General features: G+C 54.2%; 1 protein-coding gene across 1 annotated transcript; it reads right to left on the bottom strand.

Annotated features, from left to right (window-relative positions):
* Positions 1–308: 308 nt before the first annotated feature.
* Positions 309–2976, bottom strand: LOC119092311 (pupal cuticle protein 36a). Its single transcript, XM_037215278.1, has 4 exons — positions 2969–2976; positions 1324–1495; positions 587–917; positions 309–349 (listed from the first exon to the last, which is right to left on the bottom strand). The coding sequence occupies exons 1-4, from the start codon at positions 2974–2976 to the stop codon at positions 309–311; spliced, it is 552 nt and encodes a 183-aa protein (XP_037071173.1).
* Between the last annotated feature and the right edge of the window lie 15230 nt (positions 2977–18206).

Raw genomic sequence — 18206 nt, 5'->3', positions numbered from 1 at the left:
CCTGCCCCGCCCCCACCGGAGGCGACGGTTCGGCGTGGGCGTCCCAGGCCCGTCAGCCTCGGCAGGCGAGGGGTGGAACGCGGCAGCTCTGCGTTAGCGTCGCCTCGGTGTGGTGACCGGCCGCCGCGGCGCCGACCCGAAGCCCCGCGCCACCAACCCCTCACGCGGCCAGCCGCCAGCGGCGTGCAATAAATTAAAGAAATACAATAGTGTATACGACGACGCGGCGCTGCTACCGACTACCGGTCGCGTCCGCCGCGCGCGCGATGCGATGGCACTGGGGCGGGCGAGCGCGCGAGCGCGGCCGCCTAGAAGCCCGGCGTGCCGTACAGGCCGGACGGCTGGCCGGCTGCCGGGAATGCACCGGCGCCGCCGCCGGCGGCCTGGGAGCCGAAGCTGGACGCCTGCGAGCTGGTGACGCCGCTGTTGCCGCCGGCGAAGCTGGACACCTGGTTGAAGCCCTGCTGCTGGACGCCGGCGCCCTGCTGGCGCCCTCCGCCCGCGGACGGCGCTCCGTAGCCGCCGCTCACGCTGCCGCCGCCCCTACCGCCGCTCGCGCTGCCGCCGCCCCTGCCGCCGCCCCGGCCGCCGCCGCCGCCGCTCGTGGGCGCTCCGTAGCCGCTGTTCACGCTGCCACCGCTGCCGCCGTTTCCGAAGCCGTTGCCTCCGCTGCCGCCAGCACCGGACGGCGCGCCGTAGCCGTTGTTGACGCCCCCGCCGTTGCTGCCGCCGCCGCTGCCGCTTCCGCTGCCCGAGGCGTCTGTCTTGCCGATCTCTTCGTTGAGCTGGAAGAAAGACTCGGAGGCGGCGCAGTCGACGTTGTACCACCAGTCGCAGACAAAGTACTTCTGGTTGAAGAGTGTGCCGTTCGGGCACAGGAACGAGTCCATGCGGTTGTCGTAGCAGATGTGGAAGACCTGGACGGTGGAATGACATGACTCATTAGCAAATGCGGACATATGTTTATATTTGATAATCAATATTGGTGACAATTTAATCTTTCAATGATGTATGTTAATGCCAGGCCAGATAACTAGTGCGGATATGTTGGCCTCGGTTATCGGGGCTTCTTAAATTAGTACTGCTTTTGGAGAAAGACATCTGTATGTCATATCCAAGAGATAAGGTCGAGAAATGTCCGCTGGATCTGGGTCCGATCCTCACAGAGAGATAAATGTCTGGCCTGACGGTCTGCTGACGCAGGGCGGCCGTATCACAGGCAAGCAAGGCTAGAAACACATTCCTCCGTGATCCCGACCCGCACAGCAGAGTCCCATCTCCCAGCGGCGTGTCAGCGGCCGTCTCCCAGGGCAGCTGCCTCACCTGGCACAGAGCCGGGTCGTTGATGTCGGCGTAGTAGCCGCCGGTCGAATAGTCCTCGCAAGAGAAGGATGTCTCTGGCACGACGGCCAGGGTCGGGTAGTCCACTCCCGGCTCCCCGCCGCCCGGGATCGTATCCTTCAGGCTGTGCTGGCCGCCGCCGCCCTGACCTCCGCCGCCCTGACCGCCGCCGCCGTTACCTCCGCCGTTGCCTCCGCCGTTTCCGCCGTAACCACCTCGGCCGCCGCCGCCGTTGCCTCCGAAACTGCCCCGGCCGCCGCCGCCGGTGCCTCCAAACCCGCCGTTGCCCCCGCCGCCGTTTCCTCCATATCCCCCGCTGCCGCCGCTGCCTCCGCCGCTGTTGCCTCCATATCCGCCGCTGCCGCCGCTGCCTCCGCCGCTGTTGCCTCCGAAGCCGCCGTTGTTTCCACCGCCGTTTCCTCCGTAACCGCCGTTGCCTGCGCCGCCGCTGCCTCCGTATCCGCCCTGTCCGGCGCCTCCGCCGCCGCCGGTGGTGCCCGTCTGCGGTGCACCGTAGCCGGCCTGGGGCTGCAGCTGGGGGCTGAGGGCCGCGCCCGACTGGGGCGCGCCGTAACTGTAGCCGGCGGTCTGGCGGCCGCGGCGCGCACCGCCCCGCCGCCGGCCTGCGCCCGAGTCGGCCGCGGCCAGCGCCACTGCAACGGTCAGGTTATGTGTGAGCGTCGCTGGTTTACTCTGCCCCTGGTGGGGGCGCTACGGGGCGAGTTACCCGCTTCCTTTACACCATGCTTTAACCACAACCACAGAGGGCTGGAAGCGTCGAGGACGAAATAAGCATGAAATGTGAACGAAGTAACTGGAGACATAAATGTGTTCACCATGTTTATGACACTGTGAATTGTTTGAAACATTTTGCACCGCGAGTCTCGAAGGGCACAGCTGGCGGCTCAATGGGGTGTAAACGACATGTCAGATGACAGTGACCGAAACTCGAAAGTACGTACATAAATTACGGGCAAGACACGACAAAGCTGGACACAGCCTCTGTTTTAACCCCACTGCACGACGCACTACGATGCTGTTGGCTACTGTCCATCCGTCTATCGTGAACTCAGTCAGACTTTTGTGCTCAATGCAGTGAAGAGCACAGGCAAAAGGCGGACGTATTCGGGTACATCGCGGCGGCCGGGCTGACGGTCAGTCGCCGAGCCGCGCGCTGACATCTCCACAGGCCGGGCCAAGCCGCGCTCCGTGAGTCGAGGCCCCAGGGACGACACTGCATCACTGCAGTCACTTGGCGCCTCTTCTGAACCCGCACCAGGCAGTGTCGTCAGGTGTGTTGGGGCTCCAGGGACGACGCTGCATCACTGCAGTCACATGGCGCATCTCCTGAGCCCGCACCAGGCAGTGTCGTCAGGTGTGTTGGGGCTCCAGGGATGACACTGCATCGCTGCGGTCACATGGCGTCTCTCCTAAGCCCGCACCAGGTAGAAGCGTCAGGCGTCGTGTCGGTCGGTGGTCATGGCATCTCGGCCTTGGTCAATTGTTTCACTGGACTTCGAGACTCCGCCACCATCCAGGTTGAGCCGGCAGCACAGTACCGCTCTGGCCAGCGTCGGTCTCCGCCAATGGGAGCGGCGGGGGCGCTGCTGGGCTGGGATGCCCTCACCGACACATTCATCCACTGGGGGGGGGGGGGGGGGGGGGGTGGCGGCCCGGCTGCTGCTGCTGACGTAATGGTCACGGGAGCGGCCAGCCGGAGAGGGATGTGTGAGCGTCGCAGCCCGCGAACAGCCAGCCAGAAAGTGAGGGATCTCATCCATATAAGCTATTGCGCGTAATTAAAACGTCCCCCTTCTCTTCCCATTTGCAGTGCACTAGGTGTAGCACCGACCCCGTTACGCAATTGTGCAACGTCCGTGTTCATACCACTGAAGCAACTTCGAGAACATTGTTTACACCTGGCCGATAGCACGGCGTTTTTTACGATACCGATCGTGCTACACGTGGCGCGTAACAGCCGTGGTCGCATTAGACACGGCCGTCGGATTTACATCATGATTGCGGTCGGCTCATCCAGCGCCATCCGCTGCCACACACCGGCGGTCCACAGCGCGCGGCCACTGGCCCGCGGCGAGACTTCGGCCGTTCGTAACGCGGCAAAGAGTGCCGAGGTTGCCGCATTGCTCGTAAATCTAAACAGTCGCCACCGCCAGTTCACGCAATGTGACTTACGGCGCGCTGGTGCGCCGGGCAGCACACCGCAGGCCGATATCCAGCCACGTGACTGCGAGCGGCAACTGCTAATGAGATACACAGCGCTGTTTGTTGTGCGGCCAGTGCCGAAGAGCGTCCCTCAAGGTCTCGGGGGTGGCGGGCGGCGCGTGGACGATCCTGGTCCCCCGGCGCTGTCCGTGACGGAGCCGCCCGACCGGAGCGGTGCCGTGCGGCGGGCGGCGCGCCCGGCCCGGTGGCGTCACCAGCTCTGTCCGGATCGCCCGGCCCGGAGCCCAGATGGAGCGGATCCGGCGATACGGGGCACGCACGCCGACACGGCCGGGTCGCCGGGGCCAGCGGCGACCTGACCCGGCGATGACCCCGCGGCGCGGCGCGCACGAGCCGGCCCCACACAAAGCCGCGCTCGGCCGGCCGTGGCGGCGGGGGGCGACGGGACGCGTGGCATGTGAGAGCACCGACCGCCCCGATCGCTCACAGACCGACGCCAGGCTCGGCGATCGGGCACAGGCTGACTTATTGGCCTGCGGTTTGGCGTTATCCATCGGAATGACCTAAAGTGCAGACATTAAAGTTGGTTCATAGGCTGGATCGTCAAGTTTCTCTTCCCCAAAATAGCAAAACACCATAGCCTACTAAAAGGCTTGATAAGAAACCAATTTCCGATCACTAAGCCAAAGGAACAGATGGCGAGAGCATGCTTCATAATCACAAACGCATAGGCACAAGCGACGCGGCGTTCATCGGTTTTGCAACTAGACAGCCAAAATGTGCAGCAGCAGAAGCAGCATTTGTTTGCAACAGAAGCACAATACAACACAGTTTGTTTGGTTGCTACAAACATGTTATTTGGGGCCAAAGGGAATGTTGGATGTCATAACGAGAGGCCAAAATAGGAGAAATAATACGATTTCATTAAATGGAGTCATTTAAATTAATTCAATTTTAAATACCATGTGCGTGAGTTCGTCATGTGCGCAGTTATTCCTCATTCTGTAAAGAGTTTGGTACGAAATAAATTGTGTCTCAGATACCATAAGATATATTTTCTTTACTTTCTATTGAAAGGATTTGAATTGATTGTTCATGCGCAACACAGCGCAACTTTGTCAGCATTACTTCAATTTAGTCCGTCAGCGCGAATCATGTACAAACTGCTCGCATGTCATATGTTATGCCGAACCAGCTTGATTTGGTGGCAAGATGAGCGCAGACCTAAGCAGCAAAATAACATTTATGCTTTCGGTGTAGTCATTTCCTCTTTTGGAAGTAAGTGATTAGCAAAGGCCCAGGGCAAAATAGCCTGCAATAAAAAAGAAAAATACTGCATACGAACACCACACTGAACGATGAGAAAAGGAGAAATTTACCAACTCCTTACGGCTGGGAACCATTCACAAAAGACGCAGCGTGAGGGCAAATGTCAGTGACGTGATGCAAATGTCTTGGTCAAATGAGCAGACTCCAATGTCACAGCGCCAAGTTATTGATATCGAGGCCAAAGCTTTCTCACGGATCGAAGCAAATCCTCACCCCCGACGGACCTGCATTCTTCAGGTTGTCAATCACGGGCATCGAAAGGGAACTCTATCCGTTCATTTGGGCGCATCGCTTGCTTCACACGGACGCGATACCCGCCGTACACAATGCACAATTTCGCTTCAAATCGATACGTCCTCCGATGGCGTTCGCTTTTCCAGCATTGTGAGCGCCGGGCACAATGAATCAATTACGCGTGAACAATCCGGCCGCGGGGTGGCCGGGTGACCGGAGGTCAAGGTGAGGGCGGCCAGGGTCGGCCGGCCGGGCGGCCGCTCCCCATCTATCAGCGCGCGGCGCCGGTGATCCGGCTGATTAGGGCCGGCCGGCGCGTGCCGGCCCGGCGCGCGCCGCGAGAGGCTCGTCTCGCCTCGCCTCGGGGTCAGATCGAGCCGCGGCCAGGCGGCTCGGCCCTCGGTCACGTGACCGGCACGCCCAAGCGGCCCGCTCGAACCCCGCCAGCCGGACCATCAGAGCTAAAACGCGTATCCGCCCACTGCGAGAGCGCTTCATAAAGAGCATCATGCGGCGGGGTTCCCCGGCAGGTGTGATGTTATTCCGATTGCGATAGGGCGTGGGAACTGCATTTAAGAATTGGACTTCGAGAGGTGGGAGCTGTGTAAGTATCGTGACACCGAAACCTCACAGATAAACAGGTTTTCGAGACGGGTGTATGCACCAGTGAATTGGATCTCGGGCCATCAACCCCCCCTCCCCCCAACTTGAACCTCAGACCCCCCCCCCAACTTAAGGAAGAAAGTGCGCAAAATCCGGGTAGAAACCTGTTTGTTAGCATATTTTGGGAGTGGGTTGAATCATTGATCACTGTTCAGCCCTCCATTCGTTTTGCGAAACTACGCCCCTGTTTTGACCGATCTCCGGCGTTATACTTTCTTGCAATAATTTTTTCCTGATAATTGCAAGAACATTGTGGCCATCAGAGTGCAGTTTCTAATTCAGTGGTGTAGTGTGTGTGTGTGGAGGGGGGGGGGGGGAGTCTTTGGTTCTCTCCGGAAACTTTGGGAAGAAAGTGGCCACATTTAGAAAGAAAACTTTCTGGCTATTTTAAAGGCAACTTTAACCAATTCACTCTGTTCAGCATCCAACTTATGCGGATCTACGCCCCTGGTAACCATTGATTGAGATTGGGTGCGGCAGAAACTCTTCGTAACGGGGTTTCCCTTTTCTTATATGCACAAGCTGATTCGATAGCATTAATTTTTGCGCAGACATTCTGAGTAAAATATGGAGGAGCATTTAGGAAGTTCCAAAACGGACGAAGCAAAATGAATTCTAAATAGGTCCACGCAATTATTTTGTTACCAACATCAACCTTTCAACCATCAAAAGATGACTGAAACAGCAAATCACGAGTTGACACCCCCTGGAATATGCATCTGGACGTAGCAATTTTCTAAGTCATTTTACATTTTACGTATCAGGTCTTCAAGGAAGGACTAGCATCGTGACGATGCTTTCCAGCATCGCTTCGCTATTGAGATAAGTTTACGACCACGATGCAGGTATCTATACGGAATAACAGAAAGGAGGCTAAACGCCGTTTTATGCCAAATGCGTTACGTGCACAGGCTATTTTCGTGACGTCAGATTTTCACATTCCCTGCTGAGGTCCTGACCCTGGCCTCGGGAGTCCCCACCCTCGAGCCGATTGGTCGGGAGTTGGCACCACACCATCCCAACTACCAACCCCTGCGGAAGTCGGAGCATTCCAAGCCATTCCGCCCCACGGAGGGAGCGAATCAACCGCAGATCATCACCTGGAGACCCAGTGATTGACTTTGGATTGCGGATCGGCTCGGGGGTCCGCCCAGTGGGGGACGCCACCGCCCGCCGATCCGCTGTGGCAATAATGGAGCATTGTCGTCCGTTCGGCGCCCGTTTAACGCTGCTTAGGCAACCGGGCTCGTCTCGCCGCAGACAATGGTGCGTCTCCATTAGTGCGCGACTCGGCCTCCAACGGGCTGTTGAACCAGCGCACGCCGCACCTAGCACAGCGGTAACAGCGGCCTGTTGAGCCAGCGCGCGCCGCACCGCATAGCGGTAGCAGCGGCGTGTTGAACCAGCGCGTGCCGCACCTAGCATAGCGGTAACAGCGGCGTGTTGAACCAGCGCGTGCCGCACCGAGGATAGCGGTAACAGCGGCCAGACACAGCAGCGACGCACCTGGCACCAGCGGCCAGACAGAGTCACGGTACACCTGACACATAGTGATTGCATTATTCCTCGGAGAAAAAACAGGAGGATGGGAGTATAGTTGGGTTAACCCAACCATATTCCAACCTAATAAGGCTATCACTGCTGTCTTATCTATGTGAATATGTTCCTCGCTAACGCACTGAATAACTTAGGGGAGGAACATGTTTGCACATTAAAGGCATGTATAAATGCCGAGCTAAACTACATACACACATGCACGCATACAACGCACGGCGTAAGTGATCACAAGATCCTGCTGCACGTGGCGCCTCCAAGCCCGTCCGAAAGGCAGGGAACGGAAGCTGCCTTAGTTGCTGGGAGATCATCAGATAACGTATGGTAATCACATACCACAGTGACTTCAAAAGGCTCGTTAAATTGAAAGCGAACTGTTAACATGGACAACAGCAAGGCAGTGTAAACAGAGCCCGCGACCCTCATTAACCTCACCAACTTGCAATCTAGGGTAAATCGAATTTAACCTGAGCACGTCAAGGCTAAAAAGATATGTCCGTAGTTTCAGAATTACGGCCGAAAACTCCCAAGGACGTCGGCCCCTGAACCCTGCTTCTAGATCGTGTCCATTCGTGCCAGTAAAAGCGTTCGACGGCGCCTCGGAATGTTCGGGTCAGCCGATTGGTTGTTTGTGTTGTGCGAGACGAACGCGTGACCAGGACAGCGGGCTCGTAACCGACCATGACGTCACACGGACCATCCACGTGGGTGGCACGGCAGGAGATGGTCCGAGGCAGCGGCCCGGCCGCCGGTGCCGGTCCTGAGTCACCGCGCGGACGCATGTGACGAGCCCGAGTCACCGCGCGGACGCGTCTGAGCTTGGGCGGATCGGAAATCCCTGTAACCGTCTTCTTCCATGATTCAGGGGCATACAGAGTCGCCCTACAACGTGTTTTAAGTTTCAAAACACGTCACTTTTGAAACATTCCAGCAGCTGGGACACAAAGCTACTAAATTCAGACTAGGCATGCGGCGAAGCAGACTGGCTGCTGCGACATGTCACCATGTTCCAAATGCATGGCGTAATGTGATCCGACCTTGCGTCGGAAAGTCTACAGCTTGGGGTCGAGCAGGCCCATCTCCAGCGGGCCCAAATCGAAGCACCAGCCATGTCGACTTGTTCATCAATCCTGCCGCGCGACATAGACTGTTGTCTGCGCGCCGCACCACTCACCGGCGTCAGGCAGCGGGCGGGCGGCAGCCGCCCGACGACTGTCAAACAAAACCGAAAGGATCGCTGTCGGACAATCGACGGCGCTGGATGCCGAGCGCGCCGACTCGGCGGGAGCCGCGGGAGAGCCGGCCGGCGGCGCGGACGGCGCCCATCCTCCCATGACGGCCGTGGTGTAACCGCCGCTAACCGCTTCCGCCGCGGCGCCCGCCCCGTGGCGATGCCGCGGCGGCCGGCACGCGACGCGCCGCCGCCGAGCGTCGTCAGCGGCGGCCGGTCCGGTGCGGCGCGCGCCGGACGTCCCCCGCGCGGGCGGCGCCGCAGCGTGGCACGCACGCGGAGAGCGCGCGTAGAAAGCACCGCCGTAACTTAGCTCTGCTGCCACGTGCGTGCAGCTGGACAGGAAATGTAAAGCCGTGATTGTCGTGGGGTAAAGTCCACGCCATGCTGTTATCGTCGCTGTGATTGATGGCGGTGAATGTGTTTATTGATGAACCCCTCTAGTCAAACTTCACACCGTCACTTTTACAATTCCAGGGGCGCGAAGATGGCTGGGAGCGACCGAGCCGTGCCTGATGATCCGTGCTGTGAATACGAATGGGACAAAACACATCATTATCGGTTGCACCAGTCACCTGTCCCATGACAGTATTTCTACTTTCCGAGTGGTGGGCCTACTTACCCAGAAGTCCCATCAAGATGATCCTCATTGTCGCGATCTGGAAGCGAGAAATGCATACATCAAGGTCATGTATGCACAATCACAATGCACAAGTTCTATAACAACGGTGCAGCAGCATCCAAATGCATGGGAAACGATATGTTGAATGACAGCGAAATAGCCATGCATGCAACAAAAAAGAAACTGAATTCATTAGTTTTCTTGACTTTCAGCTTCTAGCTGTAGGACCCGGGCAGAAACCAGATTTCTGAGCCGTCATTTACATACACGGTGCATTGATTACGTACACGGATGAAGTGGCGTGCTGTGCGTCAGAACTGACAGTGCTAGATGTCACCTATCTGCCAAGAGTGTCGAGGCAGCAGCCAGTGATACATTCTAGGCTAAAATTCAACTGTGTGCGCACGCACTGCTATATGAATAGGCGTGTCCGACTCAGGCTATAAGGTCTGCAATCAAGTATAAAGTTGGTCAAGTATGTTGGTTAAAGTTTGATAAAAACCGTTAAAGTCTGTTCCGAATAACTCAGATTTTCCACCTGTGATGCCAGTTTTTGCAACGCTCTTTCATCAGATGCCTCTTAGTCACTATCAGAAAAAAACACACTGTCCTCAAAAGATTTGTGCCGGTTTACCCGCCTGAGGGCACAGTTAAGTGAAGTTTTTGGCTAAGCCGTTTCCGCGAGATAACCCGTATTTGACAATGCACATTATTCAAAACCTTTCAATCCAGCAAAAGCCCAAAGATCTTGCTGCTTGTGTCGCACGCCAGACAAACACCGACGACGGTCAACCACGCCACAGCCTGGCCGCAAGGCTCGCAGCGAATTCATTGGGCATTTCAACTAACTGACTTGCCGCCAGCAGATTTGCGAGCGGGTCACACTTGAGTGATTATGTCACGATGAAACATTCGGAACATACAGTTTGTAAGGTGCCCTGTGACTTCAATGTGCTTCACCAGGGCTTGAGATGCTATCCGAAAGTTTGACCCCCGGCGTAAGGTGGCACGGGGCTGTCGACGTTATTTTTATCACTTGATCTGAAATGGGCGAGCATTGCCCATTCGACTGCCCTGGACGTATGTGCCTGTGCGCGTAACTGCCGTAACGACACATTAAGTGCTGGGAGTGATGGCCTTTTGTTGGGGTCAGCTGGATCCTGTAATTAGGGTGGTACGAATCGGAGCTGACGATCTGCGGCTTTTTGGGACTCGAATCCAAGGTTGTGTGACTCTAGGTTCGGTTTTGTATTCGAAATTCGAGTGCATTCGAACGCATCTGAATCTTTGCATCGAAATCTCGAACTAATGCTCTGTATCAAAAGGAGAACGGGCTTTTCAGTCCAATGCAGAACTACAGAATTCGCGTTACATTTGGTTGTGTGCACGAGATGCGAGCAGAGATAATGATTCAAACAGCGCAGTGCTTATTTTTCCAATGTGTTGTGGTACCCCTCTGCCCCCCCCCCTTTTCACCCCCATCCTTGCGCTTCCGTCGTTCCTGCCCTCGGGGCTCGTTCATATGCCAAGCCCAGGGCCAGAGAAGCTTGGTGGTATCTGTCAGCCAGTCAATAGTAAACGTGACGTAGGTTTGATCGGTACCATCAACAAGGTAAAAATCTCAAGATGTATTCGAGGCTGTGGCTGCCGGGAGAAAGCCTTTCCTTCAACAAGGAAAAGTGACATTGAAGTGACCCGGCCTAGTCTTGTCATTACACTCTTGACGACATTCTCTTTTTCAGCCAATAGTTGCAGCTCTGTTTTTCAATTTTCGGGAGCAGCGTCCCAATATTCCAAAGCCAGCAAAACAAAAAACAAAAACAAAGCTGCGGAGCAACACCGCAGGGCGGGCTGGGACTGAGTCTAGGTCAGGAGGCCAGAGCTCGGGTCGACACAGAAAAAACAAAGCTGCGGAGTGGCCCCACAGGAGGGGGGGGGGGAGTGAGGGACTGAGCCTAGGTCAGGACGATCACGGATCGGAACGACACAGAACCAGCTAGGGAGGGACGGGCATGCTTTTGGCAGAAATGGCCGTCACTGTACACAACAGGTAATGCACACTCGAATGCGAACTCAAGATGCGTTGCTCTCAGGGCCACGTAGGACTAACTTTGCATCTCGACACCCAGGACAGGAAAACCCTGGAGCCGTGGGTGCAAAGTGTTGATGAGCGTGCCGCATGTAAATTGTGCACGTAGTTCGATGCTATTTTATCTAGAGGGACGCTTATAGGCGAACTATGAGCGACTAAAGTTTCCCAAAAACGACCTCAAACACTTCTGTGTCGGGCTCATTTTAAGTGTTGTAGCCCCAACGCCCAGCTCTGGTCCGACCAGTCACGCCTTTGACAAGCACATATTTCTGCACCCACGCGTCACAGCTCTACGCGGTTTGCAACAGCAAAGGGATATTTAGCAACAAGAGATGCAGCTGTTTAAACAGTTATACGGCATAAATTTAAAAGCACCAGCAGTCTGATCTGGCTGGTCAGCTGAGGAACTGCTTGATTAGCGCGATGTTCCTGCAGTATTGCAATGTGAACAAAAGACAGCCTTCTCCGCTCAGTCGCCTCTGGAGCACACAGTTGGCTAATGTTGAAAAAGCTGCAGGCCATGAATCGAAAGCGTGCTAAGCCCTCAACAGACCCCGGTGGCAGTGATACAAAACCAAGACATCTAGCCAGAGGGAAGAGCTGACCAGCGGCGCAGACGGGATCGTGGATCGAGGTATGCAGTAACTCACACACACTCGATCACGAGTCATGGAGCCGCTGGCGCGGGGTGTAATGCGTCATACCTTGCTGGCGAAAATTGCGGGCCTTGCCAGGCCCAAAGTAAATCATTTTTTTGAATATACATTTTACCAAATTTGCATCTGAATCGTATACAAGTGCGTGTTCGTTATTTTGTCACTGTTCGAGGACGATTGGTTCAGTTCGCTTACGTTTTGGCATTTGTACTTGGTGATAACACGGTTGCTGCTACCTCACTCGTTCCATGCCGCAAAAGGTGGAAAAACATGTGGCAGCTTTAAGCGCGTTTCAAGTGACTTGCCATTAATATCGATTCATTAGGTTTAATCAAAGCATCATGGTTTCGCTCCACAGGCTATCGGAATATACCTTTAATCTCACAACGCGCTGTCAGATGTTTATTTCTTTATCTCCGTGATCCACGACTAATGTTTAACATAGAGGCAAATTTATGTCATCTGCTGTGCCGAAGTATTCAATCATCTTCATTGCTGGGTAATGAACGCTAGTACAGAGTTAGAGTACGGCACTAAGTCTCAGCTACAGGTACTGTATCAATCATGGCATCGCACAATTTGTCAGCCCAATATCGATACTTTCGAAGTGATGGTGATGCCTCGGAGGTCTATTGGATTGCATGCTATCTTAATCTTATCGAATAAAGGGATGTAACGAAAAGCTGGAATCGAATGCAAACCAATACATTACAGAAGGAAAGGGACTGCAGCACTGTGTGCGTAGATCGTAAGTGTAACTTTGGTCCTGCGTCTGCACCACGCCGTAGATCTGCATGCGCTCGCGCTGGACTATACCAAATCGTTTGCTCCTAACCACACATAACAAAACTGGCCGCTGGGCAGCCCGCTCGCCGAGCCGTACCCATCCGCAGGCTCGCCAACTCACCTTGGACGTCTACCCTGCAGTTCCAGACACCGGTACTGAGCACAGAGCCCCAAGCCCGGTGTACTTTTATACCACCTTTCCCCAGGCGTTAGTTTTGGATCCGCCCGCCGGTACGGCACGGATTCCATCAAGTCCGCGCTCCAGTACACTCTCTGCGGCAGGCTCGGCACGGCGCCTGCTCGCGTTCATCGAGTGCGGCGCCCGGCGGATCGCTGCCAGAGGGTGGACTGTCTCGTCGATGTCGCGTCGCCTTGCGGGTGAAGGTTGTACGAGGACCACCCCATGTGCGGCACGCCGACGAAGAACGGATAGCCCAGATCGGCACGGCGAACGACCGATCCCGCCTCACGCGCGGCCGTGTCGCAACGTTCGTAGATGTCGGATCCTCCTATCATGCAAATGTCTCATAATTTCAGCACCAAGCAGACGCCGACTGTAGCGACGCGAAAATCGGTTCCAGCTTCGAGTTGGAAGGGTACTCACGGCAGGCAAAACACTCGGTATTGCGGGAGCGAATGAGAGGTAATGTCATTATTTAGTGCTTGCTTAAGCAACAGAAATTTGGTATCAACAGAACAGAAAGCTGCTGGGAGGCCGCATGCTCAAAGTGTCAGCCAGACCTAGACGCGATACCCGGCCAAGGTGCGTGCCCGCTACATAGTGCCTGCATGACGGCACACCAAAAACGCGCTTTACGATGTTCATGTCCGCCGACTTATGCCTTATGTCTATGCTTAACGACGTAGTGCTTGCCGCCAACTCGTTACGGTATTGTGCATGTTAGAGCACTGTTAACAATCTAGTGCGTAATTCGATACCATTACCATGCACTTTACTGCATATTCAGCAGGTACAGCAGTGGCATGGAAACGGGTCAGGAAGAATAGTGGAGGTTTCCAGACTTTGGTAGAACCTAGTACAGGTCCCGCCGACTCTTGATACAAATTTAGCGTGTGTGACGGCGAGACAAAATGAATTACAAAAACGCCTAGATTCCTTGCCCTTTTGTCAATTTACACATCCTTGACAGGCCGATCGTGAATGTTTCAAGCCTTGCATGCAATATTTTATACACATATCTACGGAAATGTGATTACGCCACATGTCTGCTCTGAGAATGTCTGGGCTGTGCCCACATCACTCCTCCAGCTTTAGGGCTTAAGGATATATCTAAATGAATGACATCAATGTGCATTGCGTCCAAGCAGCCTTCCGGGACAGGATCATTTTAACATGTTAAGTACGGCGAAGAGGCCCGTGCACTCGGCCAAATACCACTCTCCCTTCCCACTGACGAGATATGTCCCCCACTTACAGCTGTCCTTGCCCCGTTCCGGCCATGTTATAGCCCAAGATATGCAATCATTATCACAGACGGTCATAGCTACGTGATGAGGTCGGCGTCTGGTCTTCTGCACTTAGTTTTATGTATAATTCACGTGATAATAGTGAGCATAAGTGTGTCCTAACGCATGTTCCGTCCATCGCCAAGTACTGGTTCTTGAGATATGCAGCATGCAAATTTGCATTATCACGGTACTGTGTGTGCAGAAGCGTCGTATGAACGACATTAGACTGTACTGGAATTGATGTTTTTACATCAGCCTTTGGGCCACTAAAACTGCGAATATTTGTTTAAATTGGCAGGCAGTTCAGGCCAAGGGCGGCTTCATTGACTTCTTGTCAGAAGTTAACTACAAGGACATAAATTAGCACGTTTAAATGACCGTGTCCAGTGGACGAGCTAATTCTAATGCTTAGTAATCAGTGGCTTAATACGTGTATGCCGCAGTGCTTTTGTGTGTGCGCATTTGATGTCGTGAATCATGTGGGTCCCAAATAAACACATTTCAGTGAGATAAGTTTTTCCAACTCCGAGCCATTCTTTTCAAATAACCGTTGAAAAAGTCCCATAACGACGGGAATATTTTGTGTTTACCGTTCAAAGCTAACTTCAGAATAAAGATTTACAACACCGTTTTCATGCACGTTATAATTGCAACGCGAACAGCGTCCCTTGAAACGGATGCGGCACAACTGTTTTTGACATGCAATCTCCATATATTTAGCACCAATGGGCGTATTTGCAAAATGTGGTCCACGTTCATCTTTGAAAAGTACAAACCCGCATTAATCAACATGCTAGATTACGATTAAACTAGGATGACACCGCAAAAATTAGCTGCGCGTGGCCAGCCAGTTCACCGCGATAAACTTAACGGCTTCACCGCGAAAAATGAATCGACGATATTTGATTGGGCGCCTGGAAGTCCATCTAGGAAACGCTCAGCGACGACGGTAGTGAAAGATTTGTCAATTTCCTCACTCGTCTGTGTGCCGGTTAGGAAATACCGACAGAAGGCACGGGCGAACGGAGTTGCGAGGCGTGACTCAACAAACCGAGTCAGTCTTCTTAATGATGTGTTCGTAGCTTCGTCGCCCAGTCGTCATTGTTCAGGGAGAATGCGGAGCTTACGTACCACATCAACTTCACTCGTGTGATTTGAATGCCTCGATTGTGTGCGTGAAGCAGTGGTTTGCCAGAACTTCGCGAAATACTACAGCGTCAAAATCAGACATCTGGCGAAAAACAAAGACATCCCATTAATCGCGAGGAGATGACACAACTTCGTGCGCACTTCACTACAAAGCACTTACTTTCCTGAGCCCAATTTTAATCAAATCCCAAAGCGTTATGCATTATCTTGCCTTCTGCATTGCTGGGGAACTCGTCTCTACAGCCGCGGCCTATTTATTACACGGGAACTTACTTCCCAGCCTATGCAAGAATATGTGGCTATAGACATCACGGCATGCTTCTGCCGGGCAACAAGTAAGTCATCTGTCCTAAAAGTCAGCATTTTGCACTTTCAGCGCAGCCATGTGATCTCACGGAGAGCCATATTGAAAGCAACACAACCTGTTCGATGACTAAAACCTACGATTGTGCGGGTGACTCGGCCGGGTATGGCATAACAGGTCAACCCGCGACATTGCTATATAGAGGTGGAGCTTGCGCAGCTCTTCTCGCATGGAACCAGTGTTTGGCAGTCAATTGGCTTCAATTACGCGTTCCGTTTCGTTCTGGTGTGGCTCCGACTCGGCGAGTATCTTTGTTTCGCGTTCTAATTACCCTTTGTTGCGTTTGTTTCAGCGGCCTACAGTGATGACCCCCTCGACCTAGATGACGTTCGGGTGAGCAGTGAAGACCTGCCCCTGTCCGCCGCGCACTAACGGCGCCGCCCGGTCGCGGAGAGCACACCTGCACGTGTCGTCAGCCCCTCCAGGCCAGCTGCGGTCGGTCAACACGCGACGACCGGCCCGTCCGATTTAGACGCGCGCGGCAATCTCGGTCAATTAGTTCTGGTTTATTTAACGCCATCTCATGTGCTTGTGGGCAAGGCCGGCGGCCGCGGAGACAGTGGAGGTGGGACCGAGCAGAGCGGTAACCGTCGCGCGCGCGGCAGGCGTGGGAGCGACAATGACCCGGGCGGACAGCTCCAGAGCGATGCGGCGTGCGCCACCGGGCCTACCGTGACCCTGTCAGGCTCCTCCACCCACCGACACACCCGTCAGCCAGGCCCGCAGACTGACGCCCAGGACTAGTGGCAGCTAGCCTCACTGGCTGGGAAGGGATCACGGGCGACGGATTTATTGACGCCGCTGCAGGTGCGTCTGCTGGCGAAGTGCGGCCCGCGTATGTACGTCACGTGTCAGTGAGCAGCGGTCTGCTGGCGATGTGTGGCCCGCGTGTGTACGTCACGTGTCAGTGAGCAGCGGTCTGCTGGCGATGTGTGGCCCGCGTATGTACGCCACGCGTCAGTGAGCAGCGGGCGGTTAATCCTGGGCCGTTCTCACCATCAGAGTCTGGAATGATCAGTTACACTCCGACTAATGGCGATAGATGCGGAGGGCACGGTGCATCCCGCTTCTTCTGTTGACGGCGCATCACACATTACATGACTGGCAAAGGAACTTTCGAGTGACATCGGTTAATTGTCTTCGGATGCGATATTGCCACATAACTACATGTTGAGTGCTCCTTTACCCGGGCTGGAAACGCTGACGAACCCTGAGGTGAGTGTGCTGGTTTTGGTGATGGCGTTTGTGTGCATGTGTGTGTATTTCGGGGGGGGGGGGGTAATAAAGTTATGGTCTCCCAAACCTGACGCGGACCTGAGAACCTTCAATAAGGTATTAAACTCTCTGCAAGAATCCCCATCAGCAACATTGCCCGGTTGGCTGCGCAATGGACTGCTCTCCCGCCTGGCTACCTACCGTGATGTCCATGAAATCGTACAAGGAAATCATACTTGGCTCAGTTTGCGGACTCAGTATCATTTATAAGCACTGGATTGGACACCGTAATGTCCGTTTGATGAACTCGATCATACCCGAACCCGTTTGGAAATTTTCACCGATAATGCAACAATTAAGTGTTAATCAGGGCGGTGAGAAATTGCGTGCAGATTTTGGTGTGCCATACAAAAGGAGCTTTGAATCAGAACGTGCTCAATGGAGGACCAGCATTCTAGCCTCCTCACTTATGTTAAAGTGAAGAGCCTACCAAATGGCATGCATTTCTTTCGTTACAGAAACGTATTATCCAATCTGATGCCTTGCAAACGCAGTGGACATAAGAGCCATCTATTTGTTTTTCATCCTATGCTCATCTGCACGCAGACCGTATTCTTATCGGACAGTTGACGTGTTCTCACTGAGACATTCGTAACATGTTACTGGACCATGCGAGCCCGTTGAAAAGACAGGTGCCTTGTGAAAAGATACCCGCACCTATTACGCATACCCAGACGCCGTTGTCACATCCAGCTTCCTTGTGTAACCCGTGCTTTTTTATCAATAGCTTGGTTCAGACAGTCATTTAGGACCTAACGCGAGGCTCACATGCTGGAAGTTACGCTTCAAAGCCTCCTAATTCTAGAACGCCCATTGCTGGCCCACTCATGCTTGATAATTGAAGCAATTTCATTATGAAACCTGGGCGATAGGCCAGGTAGGATGCCTCCAAACTCCGTAGGAACTAGGATGCTCCGTAATTCGGAATGGTCCTCCGATATTTCCGTGGTTAAGCGTGCGGACAACTTCAGCGAACGACTCTCCAGGATCACGCGCCCAATAGGATCTGCAAGAGTGGCCTGTCCTGGAGGGGGGGGGGGGGTTAAGCCACCCCACAATCTGTACTCCCTGTGAAACTAGGGCCAATAAATTCCCAGGGGAATAATGTCTTGCTGATGGTGGCACCCATGTATCAAGGAATTAGGGTGAAATGAAGTCAATAGTACAAAATTTGTGTCAGTTGGCATCACCAACAAGAAATGTGCCGCGCCGACGACACCAAAAAATATACGGAAGCATACGATGAGCAATTCACG

This window comes from Pollicipes pollicipes, unplaced genomic scaffold, assembly GCF_011947565.3.
Source record: "Pollicipes pollicipes isolate AB1234 unplaced genomic scaffold, Ppol_2.1 Scaffold_3447;HRSCAF=4054_pilon_pilon_pilon, whole genome shotgun sequence".
NCBI lineage: Eukaryota > Metazoa > Arthropoda > Thecostraca > Pollicipedomorpha > Pollicipedidae > Pollicipes > Pollicipes pollicipes.
Note: the sequence above shows the minus strand (reverse complement) of the source record. Positions and strands in the feature narration are given on the sequence as shown.

Bases quoted from the DNA above. Each gene is read 5' to 3' on its own strand.
- LOC119092311 (XM_037215278.1), bottom strand. The intron at 918-1,323 runs GTGAGGCAGCTG...TCCACCGTCCAG, and splicing joins ACGACCCGGCTCTGTGCCAG to GTCTTCCACATCTGCTACGA. The intron at 350-586 runs GCCGGGGCGGCG...CATTCCCGGCAG, and splicing joins CACGAGCGGCGGCGGCGGCG to CCGGCCAGCCGTCCGGCCTG.